General features: G+C 44.1%; 2 protein-coding genes across 2 annotated transcripts in view; both read right to left on the bottom strand.

The window, feature by feature from the left end:
- Positions 1 to 1,840: 1,840 nt before the first annotated feature.
- LOC139645340 (delta-like protein A) lies at positions 1,841 to 4,859 on the bottom strand. The gene is made up of 4 exons (XM_071521035.1): positions 4,744 to 4,859; positions 4,011 to 4,187; positions 3,355 to 3,505; positions 1,841 to 3,252 (listed from the first exon to the last, which is right to left on the bottom strand). The coding sequence occupies exons 2-4, from the start codon at positions 4,035 to 4,037 to the stop codon at positions 2,816 to 2,818; spliced, it is 615 nt and encodes a 204-aa protein (XP_071377136.1). The 5' UTR covers positions 4,038 to 4,187; positions 4,744 to 4,859; the 3' UTR covers positions 1,841 to 2,815.
- The window catches only part of LOC139645522 (protein jagged-2-like), a 35,432-nt gene continuing 23,384 nt past the window's right edge, over positions 4,745 to 16,792 (bottom strand). Inside the window, exons 4-11 of the mRNA XM_071521258.1 lie at positions 15,293 to 15,541; positions 13,686 to 13,746; positions 13,307 to 13,437; positions 11,973 to 12,092; positions 10,864 to 10,977; positions 8,317 to 8,430; positions 5,312 to 5,425; positions 4,745 to 4,788 (exon numbers count right to left, since the gene is read on the bottom strand). Coding sequence (XP_071377359.1) covers positions 4,745 to 4,788; positions 5,312 to 5,425; positions 8,317 to 8,430; positions 10,864 to 10,977; positions 11,973 to 12,092; positions 13,307 to 13,437; positions 13,686 to 13,746; positions 15,293 to 15,541 — 947 coding nt within the window. The remainder of the gene's footprint in view (positions 4,789 to 5,311; positions 5,426 to 8,316; positions 8,431 to 10,863; positions 10,978 to 11,972; positions 12,093 to 13,306; positions 13,438 to 13,685; positions 13,747 to 15,292; positions 15,542 to 16,792) is intronic.

Raw genomic sequence — 16,792 nt, forward strand, 5'->3', positions numbered from 1 at the left:
TAACCTTGTATTTGATAGCTGTTGATATAGATTTGCATATTTTGATGTAGTAGTTCACATGACTTTGTCATGTTAATTTTTAACTGTCAGTAGAGTTTTTTCAAAGCCTTCTTCTACACACCTAATGTAAATAATGGTAAATAATTTTCAGTATTACTATTTGAACTGCATCAGCTGTCTTAAGTTGTGTTTGATTTGTTAGTTTCCTCATAACACTTTGTTACTTTGTTTTGAAATGTTCTTTGCCAATAAGATATTGTTATTATGATTATTATGATTATTATTATTGGTGTTGTTGGAAATTATCAGTAAAAATTGAGGATGTTCACATTTCTCCTCCACTGCACTGTGGACAAACAGAGCTGGGGCATCAGTGACTGTTGAATTTGTAAAATCTGCTGCTGTGGCCTGTTGTGGCCAAAAGGTGTCCCTCTAAGACAGGAGGTCCATGTCCTGCTGTATGTCCACCTCATCTCAAAACCATAACTATGCTTTATGAAGGTGAATTTATTGAGCCGCTTAAGATAGATACAGTATGTAAAATAGCTGAACCATTTTAAAAACATTCCCCTACAAAAAGTAGGATTACATTCGAATAGTCTACTTCACATATAGACCTTTGCTGAAATTTTGATCCTGAATGACAAGTCAAACATAAATTTTGACCAAATTACTCTGTAATTGCACATTTACCCACTGGCTGCCATCTGTCCTATGGTGAGCGTTCAGGAGGTGAACCAATACGGGTTCTTAGCAGCATCTGTTTGTCTCTGGAAATAGACCGGGCGGAGCTGGCAGGAACATAAAATCCAGCCTCAGTGAGTCTAACCTTGACCCCAAGTTCATGGCATGAGCTGAAGCTGAAGGGGACAAATTTGCATGCAAGCATAAGCTGGATCACTGTCCACATCCTTGATAACAGAAACCTGGAGTTGAGAACAGACCTAGACTTCCTCGTTAACACAGTATTCAACATTACCTTCAAAACTGTGACCTCTCTGCTGAATGTAAACTTTCTAATGGATGGGCTGGGGTCTGACATCCTGGGGCGCACAGCAGGTGTAGAGAGGGTCCTACACATACAATTGTGTGTGTGTGTGCGTGTGTGTGTGTGTATACTCTATTTCCTACATTTCCTTCTGACCAGGGTGGCGACAGGAAGCCCGTGTTCATTTCCAGCCTGCCAGGGCAAAGGTCATATTCGTCATATCCATTCGCCCGTTAACTGTCACCGCTGTGACCTCTCACTCACTTTACACTGTCCTGACACACTTCAATGCACACTTTACACTGTCTCCCTTCCTTTCACATACCGTCTATCACTTTGTTATGAATGTAACATTTGAATGTCAGCCTGTCAAGCACAGACATAATGACTTTACGCTTACATTTAATCTCACAGCTGCTCTCGAAATATTTGTTTCAGCAAATTCTCAAAACAGACGAGTTCCTCACAACCACACTGTCATCCTTTAGGAAGACTGGGGTCAGTCAGGTGGTTGTCCATTTTTTCCTGGCACTGTTAGCATTATTATGTGTGTGTGTGTGTGTGTGTGTCAGAGAGAGAGAGAGAGAGAGAGAGAGAGAGAGAGAGAGAGAGAGAGAGAGAGAGAGAGAGAGAGAGCAAGCTTGTGTGTACAGTGACCCACTGACCGAGTCAAAATGGCTAAGAGCCATGTGGCCCATGATGGAATATTCTCCTTATCCATTACTTACACACACACACACACACTCTCTCTCACACACACACATACACACAGATTTTACTTCCTCTTACGAAGAACAAACACATTATGAACGGTTAAAAGGAAAAAAAAGAGATTCAGTTGGTAAATGCACTTTTATTACAATCCACATGTGCTGGCTGTTCCAAATGGAAAGCGAGATGGGACAAACAGAGCAAAGTAAAACAGTGACATTCTCAGACCAAACCACAGTACAAAAAGGGCATCAATATGTACAATATATTTATATACAAAAAAAGCTATTTTACACACGGGTATGAAAAAAATCATACATCTTTGACAACTGTAGTATTACAGAGACGGTACAGGCAACAGTGTATAGTTTAAAATCAGTTTTCACAAAGTTTAAATGTCTTTTGATCAGGAGTATGTTCTCTCTTTTGACAATTTAATCTTATTTTTCTTCTTTCAAAGGACATTTTGAATTGAACTCAAGGATTCAGTAAAACCTGTGGTTCTCTCCCCTCACTCTCTTTCTCTCTCTCTCTCTCACACACACACACACACACAAACACACAGACATAAGAGGACAGATGAGTGTTAAATAAACATCCATTCACTGATCTCTCTGTCTGTCAGCGTGCAGCTCAAATGGAGGTCTAAACACCAATCACAGGGCATCATGGACTCCTGGATGCTCCTACTGAAGCCGATCCTCCTTAAGAACGCAACATATTCCCCTTAAGAGCATCTCAGACACACAGCCGCAGACTCCAAGGCAAGTCTTTCAGTCACCAGATTCATTGTAGGGTCATGATGAGTCTGGCAGTCGAGGACCGAGTGCCTGCTGCTTCTCATAGTCGTCGATTTCAGTCCTCAAAGACAGCAATGCAGTAAGACTTTTGACCCTTCTACTTAGCAGCCTTTGTTCCTAAGTTGTCTGCTGATCACAGGGTCTCCGCCCAAGGAAGTCAGAGCAGAGTCACCATCACCATTACTGCAACAAAGACACAGCGCCAGGGGCCGGAGTCAGGGGCCCCGTGAACGAGAGAGGGCGAAGGACGCAAAAGAACAAATACAAAAAACAAAAACAAAACTCCTCAGAAGCCAGAGAGTTCAAAGTTCAAAGGTCAGACCTCCAGTTCTTGGTTGTCTGTGTAGTGGAAGCGGTTCAGCTTCTCCCTCTCACGGTTTGAGATGTCCAGTTTGGGGGCGTGGGCTGGTTTTAGTGCCGGGGAGGGGTGCGATGGGGATGGGGAGGGAGGCAGGGTGAGTTCAATCTCCTCGTAGCAACGAGAGACCGGGGCGGGAGCCGGGGCGTGAGCGAGCGGGGCGGCAGGGGGCAAGAGGGGGACGGGACGCTCCACGTTTCTGATGAGGTTGACAATCTCCCTCTGGTTGTTGATGCCCTCTTCCTGCGGACCGCCTTGTTGCTTTTTCCGCCTCCGGTGGAGGTGGGAGAGGATGAAGGCGCAGGCAGCGCAGGCACAGACTGTCACTAAGGCCGACACGCCCACCAACACCATGTAGAAACCGAGTCCCCCGCGCGTCGTGTTGGACACGGCACCTGGAGACATGGAGGGAGAGGTTACATGTCAACATGAGTTCACCAAGATGTTCTTATAGGTACACATACTTTTTCATACACACGCGCGTATATTTCCCTTACCTGGACAGTGTTGACCAATGCAGGGGTCTTTGAGGCTCATGCATTCATTACCATAATAACCCTCGGGACAGGCACACATATACCTGCCCTCTGTGCTGTGGCAGGACACCCCCTGCTGGCACGGGTTGGGGTTACACAGATCCAACACTACCTGAAATAACACAATCAACAAAACAATCAGAAGAGTAATAGAAGCTGCTTATGAGACATTTTGTTGTGGTACATTACTTCAGTACTCAGTCTTAAACATTGTCTTGGTTTTACTACTTCAGTTACCCCTCTGTTGTATTAACCCATTAACCTACATAGGCTGTCTAGCACTGTGGTTCCCAAAGTGGGACCCTGGGACCTCCAGGAGTTCTTGAGGGGGTTATACAGGGTCCTCAGCAACATGGGAAATAGTTTAATTTCACCAATATTTTCAATGTATTGCAAAGTGAAAGAATGTATGAATTGGGCTATTTTAATCTAAACTGTCAATCAATTCTCTACTAAATCACATCCAAACACAAAAGATCTTCTCAGATGGGGGTCTTTTAGGACTAAATTTTACCAAGTGGTCGTCCGTGGGCTAATACAAACCTATATGGAGTCCTTAGAGTGAAAAAGTTTGGGAACACCTAGCTTAGACCAAAACTCCAGGAAAATATACCAACCTCGCAGAACAATCCTGAGTATCCCATAGGACAGTTGCAGGTGGCGGTCCTTTCATCCTTCTCCACACACTGTCCTCCATGCAGACAGGGGGCGCTGTCACACGGACTGGGGCCGGTCTGGCAGTATTTCCCAGAGAAACCAGGCAGGCACAAACATCGGGACCCTGACACCAGGTCCTGAGTGGGACAGTACAGATTGTTTTGCAGTGAGAAACATGTTGGCGTGGCAACAGGGAAACAGCAACCACAACAAACAGTATCAAAAGAGCACAGTAGTAAAAGTGAAAAATGCACACTACAGTATCAATGATGATGATGATGTTGAAGTGGGGAGAACAGACATTAGAGAAGGAAAAGGGAGCTTTGTCGCAGACCCACAGATCTACCAGAGGCCATGAAACATTTGGCCATCTAAAAAAATATTGCCCACATCTGGAGAGGAAATAATAAAAAAGGGAGAAGCTTTAATTCCCGAAGAAGGTCTGCAATGCCTTTGGGCTTTAACAAAAATAAAATGCTCCCTTTTAATTATTTGTTTCCCAAGTGGTGCTGAGAGTTTAACATTTTATTGAACAGACATTGAGTCAGACAAAAGGAAGACTAAAATCCCCACAGTGGACAGGAGAGAGGAGAGAGAGAGGCAGACAGGAAAACAGGTAAGCGCTGTGACTGATTCTCAGAGGGAAGCTGATACGACAGGCAAATTAGACAGAGACAGAAAGTCAGCGCTCACCTCACAGCGTCCTCCGTTCAGACACAAACCCTGGCAGCTGCTTCCCTACAGATCAGAAATGCTATATTAATCCATCACACAGAGATACACGTGGTGCTGTAGACAGTGCAAACAAGTACTCCTCTTTTTCCATGAAAAGTATCTTGATGGTATTTCTATTTTTTAAGGCGATATACAAAGCAAAAAGATTGAAGATAGGGAGGGAGTGACATGTGATACAGCAGAATCAGATTTGAATCCATGATGCTGTGAAAATGTGATATGTGTCTTTATATGGTAATGTGTCGGTACATAGTGATAAGAAACGATGGTCAAAAGCAGCACTTGACACAAGCTTATGAACAGTGTCATACTGTTCATGTCTCTCAGCGATAGCCTGTGTCAGGTGATCGATGGGGTTAATTAGACCTGCAAAATGATCTAGAGCACGGGAGCTTTGGGCCTGAGGGAAAATGCTGTTTAAACACAATCCACTGAGGTTCTTCATTTTTTACAACCCGCCACCTGACACACGCATTTCTTCTCCTTCCCTTTCCTTTCCTTTCCTCTCCTCTCTTCTCATACTCACTGATGTCACAGTTAGGCCCCGCCCACCCAGGAAGGCAGTCACACAGGTATCCGCCAATCAGGTTGCGGCAAGAGCGGGCATGGACACATATGGTCATTTCACACTCATTGGTGTCTGAAGAGAGAGAGAGAGAATTGAGAAAAGTTACTTAAGTTACTAAAATAGAAAACACAAAAAAAATACATAAAAAATTAACAACATTCCAGCTCTGTCACTGCTGAACAGCGACATTTAATTTTCGTTCAGACAAACGTGGTTCATCTAATTTAAACCATAACATATTAAGTCCTACTCCATAGTAGGGTTTGACCAATCTGAGTTTTTGAGAGCCGACACTAATAACAATGTTTTTGGATTAAAGCGATAACCAATATTTTGTGCCGATATTCTGTATATATAATTTTGACCATTTTCATACCAAAAAAATAAAAACACATGATTCAGTGATTCAGTGTTTCACCCAGAATTTTATTTTTGGTAGTGTGAGAAAAGCCTCTGAAACAGAATTGAGACCATCATGGGACTCTAACACTCTCCACTTAAACCCATACAAATTAAATTTGTAGGTCGGTTAGCAAGTTGAGGCAGGTTTCATTGCAGGTTTTGAGTAAAATCATATCTTCACCTCCATCATCTCAGCGCTGGCCAACACTGACAAGCTGATATCTGATTTTTAATAAAAGGCCAACATTGGCCCGATACACTGTAATGGCAAACCAATGTCTCAGTCTAACTGTACTCCATAGCCTGACAAACAGCACAGCAATAATTAGAATACTATAATGAGATAATAGATAACATAAATCCCATTCAACAAAGTTACACAAATCACATAAACATAATCAAAGCCATTAAAATCGGTCTCACGCAGCTCCCACTGAGGCCCCGATGGTCTTTAGACACTGGTTAAATTGAGTTAAATAAAATTTTGAAGTGGAGAGTTAAGCTGAACTTTGAAGTGGGAGAATTGCTGGGCAGAGACCAGCGGGACGCACACCACCACTTTAAGTGCGCTCATGAGAGGGAGAGCGCCTGCCTCTCATAGATCAAACCAAATGTTATGTGTACAAAAGGCACAACACATCCAAAGTCTTATGTCTTGCAGCAGACGATTTTTCAAAGTAGTTCCTTGGAGTGAGAATCCTGAGAGAAATATTTCGATATCGGTCGATTTTCTGTGTTTGTACCCAACCCCCCCCCCCGTCCTTGTCCCTGCCCCACCCTCTGTCATTCTGTGAGCGTTGAAGCCCCCCGAGGGCCGGCTCTGATAGCAGAAGAGAAGGATTAGACTGTGACCCCGAATGAATAAGGAGGAAGTAGTCAGTCAGTTATACGTAATCTAAACCTGTAACTGCCAGTGAGAGTCCCATTAGGATTTAGCACCAGTGGTGTCAGGGAGAAAGAGGGGGAAAATGAGCTATAGGAGGAGGAAGAGGAGGTGTGTGTGTGTGTGTGTGTGTGTGTGTGGGGGGGGGGTTATCTGTGGGAACGGCCTGGGGATTCTGCCTGGTGAATACTTACCGATCCACTGGAGGGAAGTAGGCTAATAAAACAGTGAAACTAATAGAAAGTATAATTGCCTAGTACCATTTGGGTCGCTCCTGATGCTCTGCCTATAGGCTGAGGCTATAAACCCCGTTTTATCACTTTCGTTGGGACACTGTGACACGGTGTATTTGAGTGTGTGTGTGAGAGTGTGTGTTGTACTGTGAGCTATTGAACTGTGATGTGGAACCGCGAGGGATTATCAAGTGTCAGAGTGACATATCACTGTAACACAGAGGAATAGGAGAGGCTGTCATACTGAAATATGTCTCCGCTTTCACTTCATGAGCCCCAAGCCTCTGTATGTGTATATACAGTCTGTGTGTGTGTGTGTGTGTGTGTGTGTGTGTGTGTGTGTGTGTTTGTGTGTGGGTGGGTGTGCGTCTATATGACCCGATTCCATACAATATTCCCTCTGCTGTGCTATCTAACATAGCAACCCTTGGGGAGTAAACTCGTCAATATGAGCGAATGTAGCCCAAAGAGACGTGACAATGCATTGAGAGAATACTGATTCACAGTGAGAGTGCATTGAAGGGAGAATTAGCATGCCGTCCGCTTTTTCTATCCGTTTAATTTGTACTTTAAATGCATTTCTCACTTCAAAATTGAACACATAATCACGTATTGTTCATTGCAACACAGGTTTTGCTACTACAGAAAACCAACTCAGATTGATTTAGCTTTATAGGAGAGCTGTGTTAAAAATCCCTAAGCATTGATTACTTGAAGATGATAAATGTCAGATGATTTTCTCATTGATATAACACTGTGAAATCAATTGTGGTGACATTTTAATGCTAATAAACAAGACATACCCCATTACAGTAGTCCCAATCCATGATACATTAAAAGCATTATACCGGAGGAAAAAGATGAAATCACATCATCCCAACTTTATATTCTTTACACTGCTTTCCTGTCCGGTTTAGAATTAAATTTAAGATTTTATTGATCAGGCGCTGATAGGCGTGGCACCGAGCTGTATCACAGGCCTTTTAACCCCATATGAGCTGGACCACATGCTGCGGTCTTTGGGCCGGTCGCTAACGGCTGTTTCACAGTCTAGATTGAAAACTAGAGGCAATCGGGCCTTTGCCGTTAATCTCCTACCTGCCTCTGTATCATCTATTAAAACACTATAACTAACTTGCTCTTATTTAATGAACTATTACATAAGTAATTAATTTAATTTATCCTCCATTTTTATGATCTCCTTTTATGTTTCTTGCTTTGCTTCCATTGCTTTTAATGTTGATTTAGTTTTTTTTTTGTTTTATTAACTTGCTTGTGTGTTGCCACAGTGTTTTGATTATTTGATTAAAGATTATTATTATTATTAAAAGCAGCGGCATATGGATAACAGGCTGCCTTTAATAGGAGACAGCACGCTCTTACAGCATATTATATTGTTAAGTAACTCCCGTTGAAGGTCTTGAAGGTTAAGCTGCCATACTGACCCAGTTGGCAGGTCCTGCCGGTCCATCCGGGGGGACAGAGGCACCGGTAGCCACCCGGAGACTCCTGGCATGTCGCCCCACGGCCACAGGGGCTCAGATCACACTGCCGCACCGCTGGGAGAGAGAGAGAGAGAGGGAGAGAGGGAGAGAGAGAGAGAGAGAGAGAGAGAGAGAGAGAGCAGTACATGAACTACTGGTCTGTGTAATGGGAATGTGCTCTTGTGTATGAATGGCAAAGAGATATTTGCATTCTTGTGTATGTGTGTGTATGTCGTGGTGTGTGTGTGTGTGTGTGTGTGTGTGTGTGTGCACGTGTGTGTGTGATTCCAACTGTTGCATTGGTATGCGGATGCTTTAGCGGTCTGTGTTTTCATTCCCTTTTCTCCTGCTCTGGTTCCTGTGCAAACAGTGATAAATAAAATCATCTGCTGCCCATAGTTCACACCTCATAGCTTTTCCAGAGAGAGAGAGTGAGAGAGAGAGAGCAATAGGAGAGAGAGAGAGAGAGAGAGAGTGCGATAGGAGAGAGAAATGGATTGAAGGAAAGATGGGACAGGGAAGAGACAGGGGGTAAAATAGAAATGGACAGAAAGAAAGGGAGCTGCCATGCCTGGTTCCACCCTCTGAAGAGGAATTAAAAACAGATAAAGAACCAGAGGGAACGTGGTTTAAACAAGGTTTAAAGAGAGGGCATAAAAAGAGAGAGAGAGACAGACAGAAAGAAACAGTCAGACAAAGAAGCAGAGCCAGTGAGACACATGCAGATTCGGGGGTTTAACCATGCATAACTACCAAATATGCATGACATATTTGCACAACAGTGGCATCATAAGTTTTCCCATGCATAGCTCTGAGGTATACATCTCTCACTCAAGAGCTCTCTCTCTCTCTCTCTCTCTCTCTCTCTCTCTCTCTCATAACCTTTTTTCATTTACCTAACCCTACAGAACAACCTTTTTCCATCCTCCTGACTCCAACCCCGCGCAATAATAACTCTCCCAAATCTAGACAGAGAATTCATAACAAACAAAGAAGACTTTAATTAATATCCGTTATATATATAAATCTTGTCTGAAAACAGAGCTGTGTTGTGGTTATGGTTGTCATTCCCAACAAGCCAGACAAGCCACTCAGTATGTGCTCCCTTGAGACCACCCCCCCCCCACCCCCAGCCCCCCCCCACACACACACACACAGACAGAGATAGACTGCCTCGCTAAGTGTTTGTCATACTGCTGACAAATATTCAATTATGTGAGTGAGAGTGAATGTAACTGACTAATCAATTCTCAATTATGTATTATCAATTTTAAAACAAATTGCTGGTGAGAAACTTTTCCTTTGCCTCTCTCTCTCTGTCTTTCTCCCTCCCTCTCTCTCTCTCTCTCATGAAAAAGTGTCTTGCTGATGTGTTTACGTGCTTCCAGTAACAGCCGACCTGCAGCAGAGTTTATCCTAATGGGGGTGAAAGCAGAGGATGTGGAACACTGCATGTTTATACACTATACCTGTATCATCCAATCACACCTGCAGCCACACACACTGCACCTGAGATCAGACCTACATCATCTCTCTCTCTCTCTCTCTCTCTCTCTCTCTCTCTCTCTCTCTCTCTTTCTCTCTCACATACATACACACTCACGCACACAGATCGCATGATCTCTCACTGAAGTCTCAGACAGATTGTTGTGACAGTTCAGTTGTTACCCAGCAAAAACATTTTTGACCTTTATCCACCACCCCAAAACACAGAAATGGAACATTTTACAAGCTGTGTGGGCTCCTGTAAACTAGCAGCAATAGGCGAGTAGTGGGCACAGGGGATTAGTATCCAGCCAGATCAAGCAGCTGTGTTAACTTTAAAGCTTGAGCAAGTTAGCTGAGTGGCCCAAAAAGAATCTCTGTTGAAGATGAAAATATCAATAAAACTTCAATATCTGCTCACAGACTATACTATAGTCTCTGAGCTGAGCTGCTTTGCGAGCTCCAAGAGTCACACAAACAGAAAACAATAACACATCACACATCACTGTCAGTCAGACATCAGCCTCTGAGAGTGAAATGCAACATAATAAACATCCGATTCGCTGCCATTACGACAGGAACACAGAATAAATCTCACTTAATTTACAAAATCACCTCCGCTTACATTAAATCAATGGATTCCAATCAATGGAAATTAGTGGATCAGGGGTGTTCCGTCTGAGTCTGTTGCTTTTGTTGGTAACGCAAACACTTGTAGGCCTTTATATGCATACACACACACACACACACACACACACGCATGCACACACAAACACATTCATACTCACACACAAAGCCAGAGAAAGGGCGAGAAAGAGCACTGATTGCTGTTGATGCTGTTTGCCTTCTGGGTAAATTAGTTTCCTCTGGGGAATTGATTAGAATCACTTACTGGCTTTGATCCAATAACAGCCAATCACAGGCAATCTTGTACTGCCCTGCCCCTCAGCTCAAAGTTATGTGTGTTTGTGTGTGTGTGTGTAGGGCTGTGTGTGTATGTATGTGTGTGGCATTGACAATCACCATCTGTGCAGGTGTGTCCGGTCCATCCGTCGGGACAGATGCAGCTGAAGCCGGTTGGGTCTTCCACACAGGTTGCCCCGTTCATACAGGGGGACGACAAACAGGCATGCTCCACTGATGGGAGGAGAGGAGAGGAGAGGAGAGGAGAGGAGAGGAGAGGAGAACAGGTACGAGAAGGAGGAGGTGCAGGAGGTGGAGGGATGGAGGGAAGAGGGAAGGGAGGGAGGTATAAGAGGGTACAGGATTTAAGTAGGGTTGTGCAATTATGGCTAAAATGATAATCCCAATGATTTTGTTAGATGTTATGATCACTACTATAAAACATGATTATTACTTGATTGTTTTGAGGGAGAAATATGTTTTTACTGCACGTTGGCATTCTATGTCAGCGATCTAAGTAAAATTATAGGTGCTACTTCTAGTGTTTTTGTGTTTCTCAAAATTAAGACCACATTTCTAAAAACGTTGCTGTTGCCTCCTGTTGCAAAGATGTTGCTACTTGTCTCCCCTCCCAATAACCCCCCCCCCTCCCCACCTACCCCACCCCACCCAGTATCGCTCCACTTGTGTTTGAGCAAAGAGAGGGATAAGACCCGATAACTGCTCTTGATAACAGCCAGTGTGCATACTGATGAGGTAAGTGTGTGTAAGTTCAAATGCAAAGTTTAAATTATGCAGTTAGACTAGTGGAACTGGTTGTGTTTTATTTGCAAAGTAAAAATTATTTCTGTTTTGTGCCATTACACACCAGCATATTTCCCACGAAATCCAACCCGGCGGCACACAATGTAAAATGTCGTGCAGAGGCCGGTAGAGGCTGCCAATCTCATTTGTTTACAGTAATTATACTAATCTCTCAAAATGAATGTGGTAATGATTTATTGATGTTAAAACACGTAACACCTTTAAATGTTTCATTATTGCTGATATTATATTCTATAATTATCAACAGCGTAAACAAAAACTGCAATCTATGATTATGAACAACTAACTGTGCAATGTTACATTTAATTTTGCAAAAACTTGCCAGAAAGATGCGGATACGTTTGAAAATATTTATTAACATTTTTCCAGTGGTTCAGATGTCTGGATGGTGAAGCCACACTCACCGATGTCACAGTTGCGTCCTCGGAAACCTTCCTGACACTCGCACTGGTACTCGTTGGGCTCGGTGTTGGCACACGTCCCGCCGTTCTTACAGGGCTGGTGGGTGCCACAGTAGTTCAGATCTGGGACGGGGAGAAGGAGGGAGGTGTGAGAATGAAGACCGGGAACAACGGAGGGAGAGGAGAGAAATTGAAAGAGGGAGAAAAATAAAGCCGTAGAGGCAGATTTTATATTTTAGTTTGTGGAATACACAGGACGAAATCATACAAAAAAGAGATGAAAAGAAGAAAGGAAGACAGAGAACAAAAGAGATGGATACAGCCTCACTCCTTATCTCTTTACTCATGTCTTTGATCAGTGTTTGACTGTCTCAGGTAAAGAGTGCAGCATACTGTAACACACACACATGCACCCACTCACATATACACAGACAAAGACAAGGAAATCCACGTACAGGTAAACAAGCTAAAAGAACATAGCCACAAAGGCAGCCTCTTCGTAAACAATATTAAATGTTTTTTCTCTCTCTCTCTCACACACACACACACACACGCCCTCCACTGACAGAGCAGTGAATCCAGGTCGGTGTGCAGGCCAGTAGCTGCAGGGCCTGTTGTCTCCAGTGTTGAGGCTTATTAAAGCCTTGCTTCCTCTAATGATCTCCTCCATGCCCACAGTCTCTTTGTCTCGCTGCAGCCCTTTACAGAGCGTTTCTGAATGGAGAGAAACAGCTTAGGACCCCACCTAGCTGAGCAGCACCCAGCCCAGCCCCGCTCACATTCGCTTTACCCAAGGCTATCGTCTTTCCCCTGCACAATACACCACCACCCATGGGCCCTTGCGCAGCTCCCAGATCCCGGCTCCCACACTGGGGACGGAGGTGGGAGGCTCCCGCTTGTGCTACAGCATTATGGGAAAAGGTTGAAGAGCGGAGAGTAAGCCCTCAGGGAGTTGTGCCTTATCTTATAGAGAGGATCAGTGGGCCGGGCCTGGGAAGGAGTGTGAAGAGCCACGCCTGACAAACTAATATACACATAATGTTTCTCTCTCTCCCTTTCACTCTCTCTCTCTCTCTCTCTGTCTCTCACACACACATACACACCAACCAATTTGATTTCACCAAGATGCTTATTTTAACAACAGAGGGGCAAACAGATTAAGCTCAAATGAAATCACCTAGTTGGTGCCTGCGCCTTCCTAAAATGGCCGAACACCGACTGTGACATGGTCGCGGCGCTGCTACACCACACCGGCATTATTCCGCTTGCCAGGGTTTTTCTTTTGTCCTCGCATCAAAAAAACCCCAAAAAAAACAAAATAAATGGGTCACGTCTACCTTTGTCACACAGCAGTCCGCCCCAGTTGACGTCACACACACACTGCCAGGGCTCGGCGCAGCTCCCGTAGACGCAGCCGGGGAACGTCACACACTGGTCACACAGAAGACCCTGCCAGCCGTAGTGACACCTGGACACACAGAGTCAGGAACACAGAGGCGTCGGCTTTGCTGTCGTGTTCAAAGCGAGTGTTTTAGCATTTGGCTCCATTATTCATTTTAGGCAGTTGATGTTTGGCAATTATGTTTTCATGGCACTCTGAATATCTGGCTACTTGTTGCACTGTTGATGCTTGAGGAATGTTCACTTATTTTTCTGTTGGACTGATTAGAAGTCTAAATGCCAAAATTGTAAATTGTAAATGTTCCTCTGACTCACTTGCATTCTCCAGGTGCGGTACAGGAGCCGTGGGCCTGGTGACACCCCTGTCTGCACACCGCTGTGAACACAACACACACACACACACACACACACACACACAGCTGTTAGGGAGTGGAAAACAGTTACAATACGACACAGATGACTTTCAGTCTATTGATGAGCCGCTTAGAGTGGAAACCTACAATAACATCTGAGACGCAGCTGATAAAACAGGACCGCAAAACAATGACATCACAAATTGTAGATCAAATAAAAACTGGCGGGAGACAAAAGAAAACACTCATATCATACAAAACATTTCACCAGGCTAAAGTTTTACATAGGCGACGTAAAGAGGATCACTCATCTGGCTACTGTCACCTAAAGGGGACCTCGACATTTGTATTACAGAGGAATGATGTTGTAAACTGAAATATGTGGCTATTAGCTCTGTGAAAATGACTTCATCTGACTTCATATTGCCCTCATCTTAATCTGAGATTTTTGCCACTTGAACAGGAGAAAGGTTTTGGGAGAAAGCCTTTCAGCAGCAATGTTCTTCAAATCCCCACAGCTGGAGGACAGAACAGCGTAACCCTCTGAACTTCATGATGGTCAGAACCTCGCAGGGGGTAAAGGAGGGACCCTGGCTGATTCTTCACACTTCCTGCTTCTCTCCGGTCCAATCAGCAACCCGCTGAGGAGGAAGTGAGACGGGCTTGGCAGCAGTGAGACGAAGGGCGGGATGGGAGGACTACAGGATGTCATTACAGCGGCCGCATGTCCTTCCATGGTTTCCACCCCGGTTTCCTTCATTTACTCTCAACTTCGCAACCTGACGGCAACGCTCCGAGGTGACAGGGTGAGTTCACCCAAATGATGAGTCACAGACGGAGCGTAATCTGCCCTACATTGTCCGATAGTTAACTGACGTATGTTGCTAACATTCACTGACGTACTGGAGGGCGTCAGTGTAACGTGCTGAAGGCTGTCAGTATTCCTCTTACTAACCATTTCTGGGTGTGTGTGAGCGTGTGTGTGTGTGTGTGTGAAAAGTTAAATTCCAAAATGGCATATCCACCATTTGACACTGGTATGAAAGTAAAACCCATAATGTTACAAGTCATCTTAAGACCCTTGATTCCAAAATAGTTATGGTTTTAAGGCTAGAATCATATGAAATAGAAAAAGTATCTATAGCATTTTGGAATGAAACCCTTTAAGTAGACAAGAGAACGTGCATTACAGTGATTTTACAGCATTGTTGGGCTTGAAAAACGCATTGTAATATAAAAAAAAGAATGAAAATGTTCAATAAATCTTTTATTTTTAATTTTTAATCAATATTAAAAATAATAATAATGCAACTTTATTCTTCCCATGATTTAGTACTTGAGCAGTAGCTAAACAAGCACACCAGTATTGGTATGGTTGGAGTGGTGATCACTGTTAGTGTGTTAATATGTATATTTACTACTATATATACTGTATATATAAGTATTTTACATTGCTGCTTTGAATGGGGCTAAGCCAATCAAAACTAAGGACTGGAGCTATCCATTTTCTAAACATATAAAGGACATATAATATATATGTCATTTATAGATGGATGTAACCTCTCTCACCTTCTCTGCACTCTGGTCCAGTCCAGCCGTCCATGCAGACCTTAGAGCCGCTGGCATCGCAGCCAAAGTGACCGAAGAAGTCGTCCCGGGACCTGCAGAGCTTGTTGCAGAAGGGTCCGTAGTAGTTTGAGTCACAGCGGAAACGCAGCCGGTACTCCAGGCTCAGAGTCCGTCCGTGGTGACGGTACGTCTGCCACTGTTCGCCCGGGTTCAGCATGGAGGAGAGGAGGACACGCTCAATCAGCTGATCTGAGGGGAGAGAGAGAGAGAGAGAGAGAGGGAGAGAGAGATAGTGTGTGAAAGAGTGTGTTAAAGTAATAATCTTTTAAGATTTAGATTAGAATTCTTGTAGATCAATTTAGGTCTAAACATTTGCAGAGAATAAACATTTTGGTGGAGAATATTCCTGCGTCCGGACCTACTTTGAAATTTGTTTGAACATTGTTTGTCCAGCAGCAGTTAGAAATTTGGATGTGTGTATCAAAAACATTTCTTTGAATATTTGATTTGCCATCATCAGTATTTTCAGGGGGGCCCAAGCTGGAGGAGCCCCCGCAGAGAGGAGAGGTGATATGGTACTAAGTTATATGAGTCATGACCTTTTTCATTTATCCTTTACTCCCAGAATTTCTAGCTGCACCCCTGGGTTTAACACTATCAGAGGACTAAACAGCAGGACAGTGAAGATATGGGTAGAGTCCATGTCTGAAAAAAAACAGCCAGAGTTCTAGTATGAATAGGGATGGAGACAAGGGCGGACTAAAGGAGGAGAGAAAAGGGTCGTGGTCTTCAGAGGGGAGAGAGGAGAGAGTGAGTCTGAACAACAGAAGGGCCAGACTGGGCCTCGGGCAGCACTGACCCCCGAGGGGGATTTCCCAGAGGGGCTGTCATCCCCAACTCAGTTATAATCCCCCCTGACAGGGTATTAACACACACAAAGCACTGAGAATGTGTCTGTGTGTCTGTGTGTGTGTGTGTGTGTGTATCTGTGTATCTCATTGTGTGTGTGTGTTTAAGAGATGGGGGGGATAAAGGGAATGATCGCGAGATAGCAACGCAGAAAGGAAAGCCTTGTTAGAACGAAGTCAGCGGTGGAGAGAGGGAGCATGAGAGAGGGTGGGTATACAGTGTGTGTGTGTGTGTGTGTGTGTGAGTGAGAGAGAGAGAGAGAGAGAGAGAGAGAGAGAGTGAAAGAGGGAACGAGGCAGAGGCAAACAGAGACAAAGAGGAAGGGAGGCAGCTAATAGCACACACACACATAACAAACCTCCTGATGGAGAGATGAGATCACCATGGTTTGACACAAAAGAATGAAAACAAGGGGCGCATATTGGCTAGTGTGAGTGTGTGTGTGTGTGTGTGTGTGTGTGTGTGTGTGTGTGTGTGTTTAAGAGAACGGATGGTGAAAGGGGAGAGGGAGCAGAGCAGACACTGTTACTCCGTCGGCCACAGCCTGCAGTCACGCCTCCAAACTCTAAACTCTTAACGCCACTGCAGTGC

The sequence above is a fragment of the Centroberyx affinis genome, unplaced genomic scaffold, assembly GCF_046629955.1.
Source record: "Centroberyx affinis isolate AG114_WGS23_722 - 3 ecotype Tasmania unplaced genomic scaffold, CSIRO-AGI_Caff_v1 ptg000076l_1, whole genome shotgun sequence".
NCBI classification, from domain to species: Eukaryota; Metazoa; Chordata; class Actinopteri; order Beryciformes; family Berycidae; genus Centroberyx; species Centroberyx affinis.

Coding starts and splice junctions, on each gene's coding strand:
- LOC139645340 (XM_071521035.1), bottom strand. CDS start 4,037: ATGGGATACTCAGGATTGTTCTGCGAG. Junction 3,506..4,010: donor ACTCAGGATTGTTCTGCGAG/GTTGGTATATTT, acceptor GTGTTATTTCAG/GTAGTGTTGGATCTGTGTAA. Junction 3,253..3,354: donor CATTGGTCAACACTGTCCAG/GTAAGGGAAATA, acceptor CCATGTCTCCAG/GTGCCGTGTCCAACACGACG.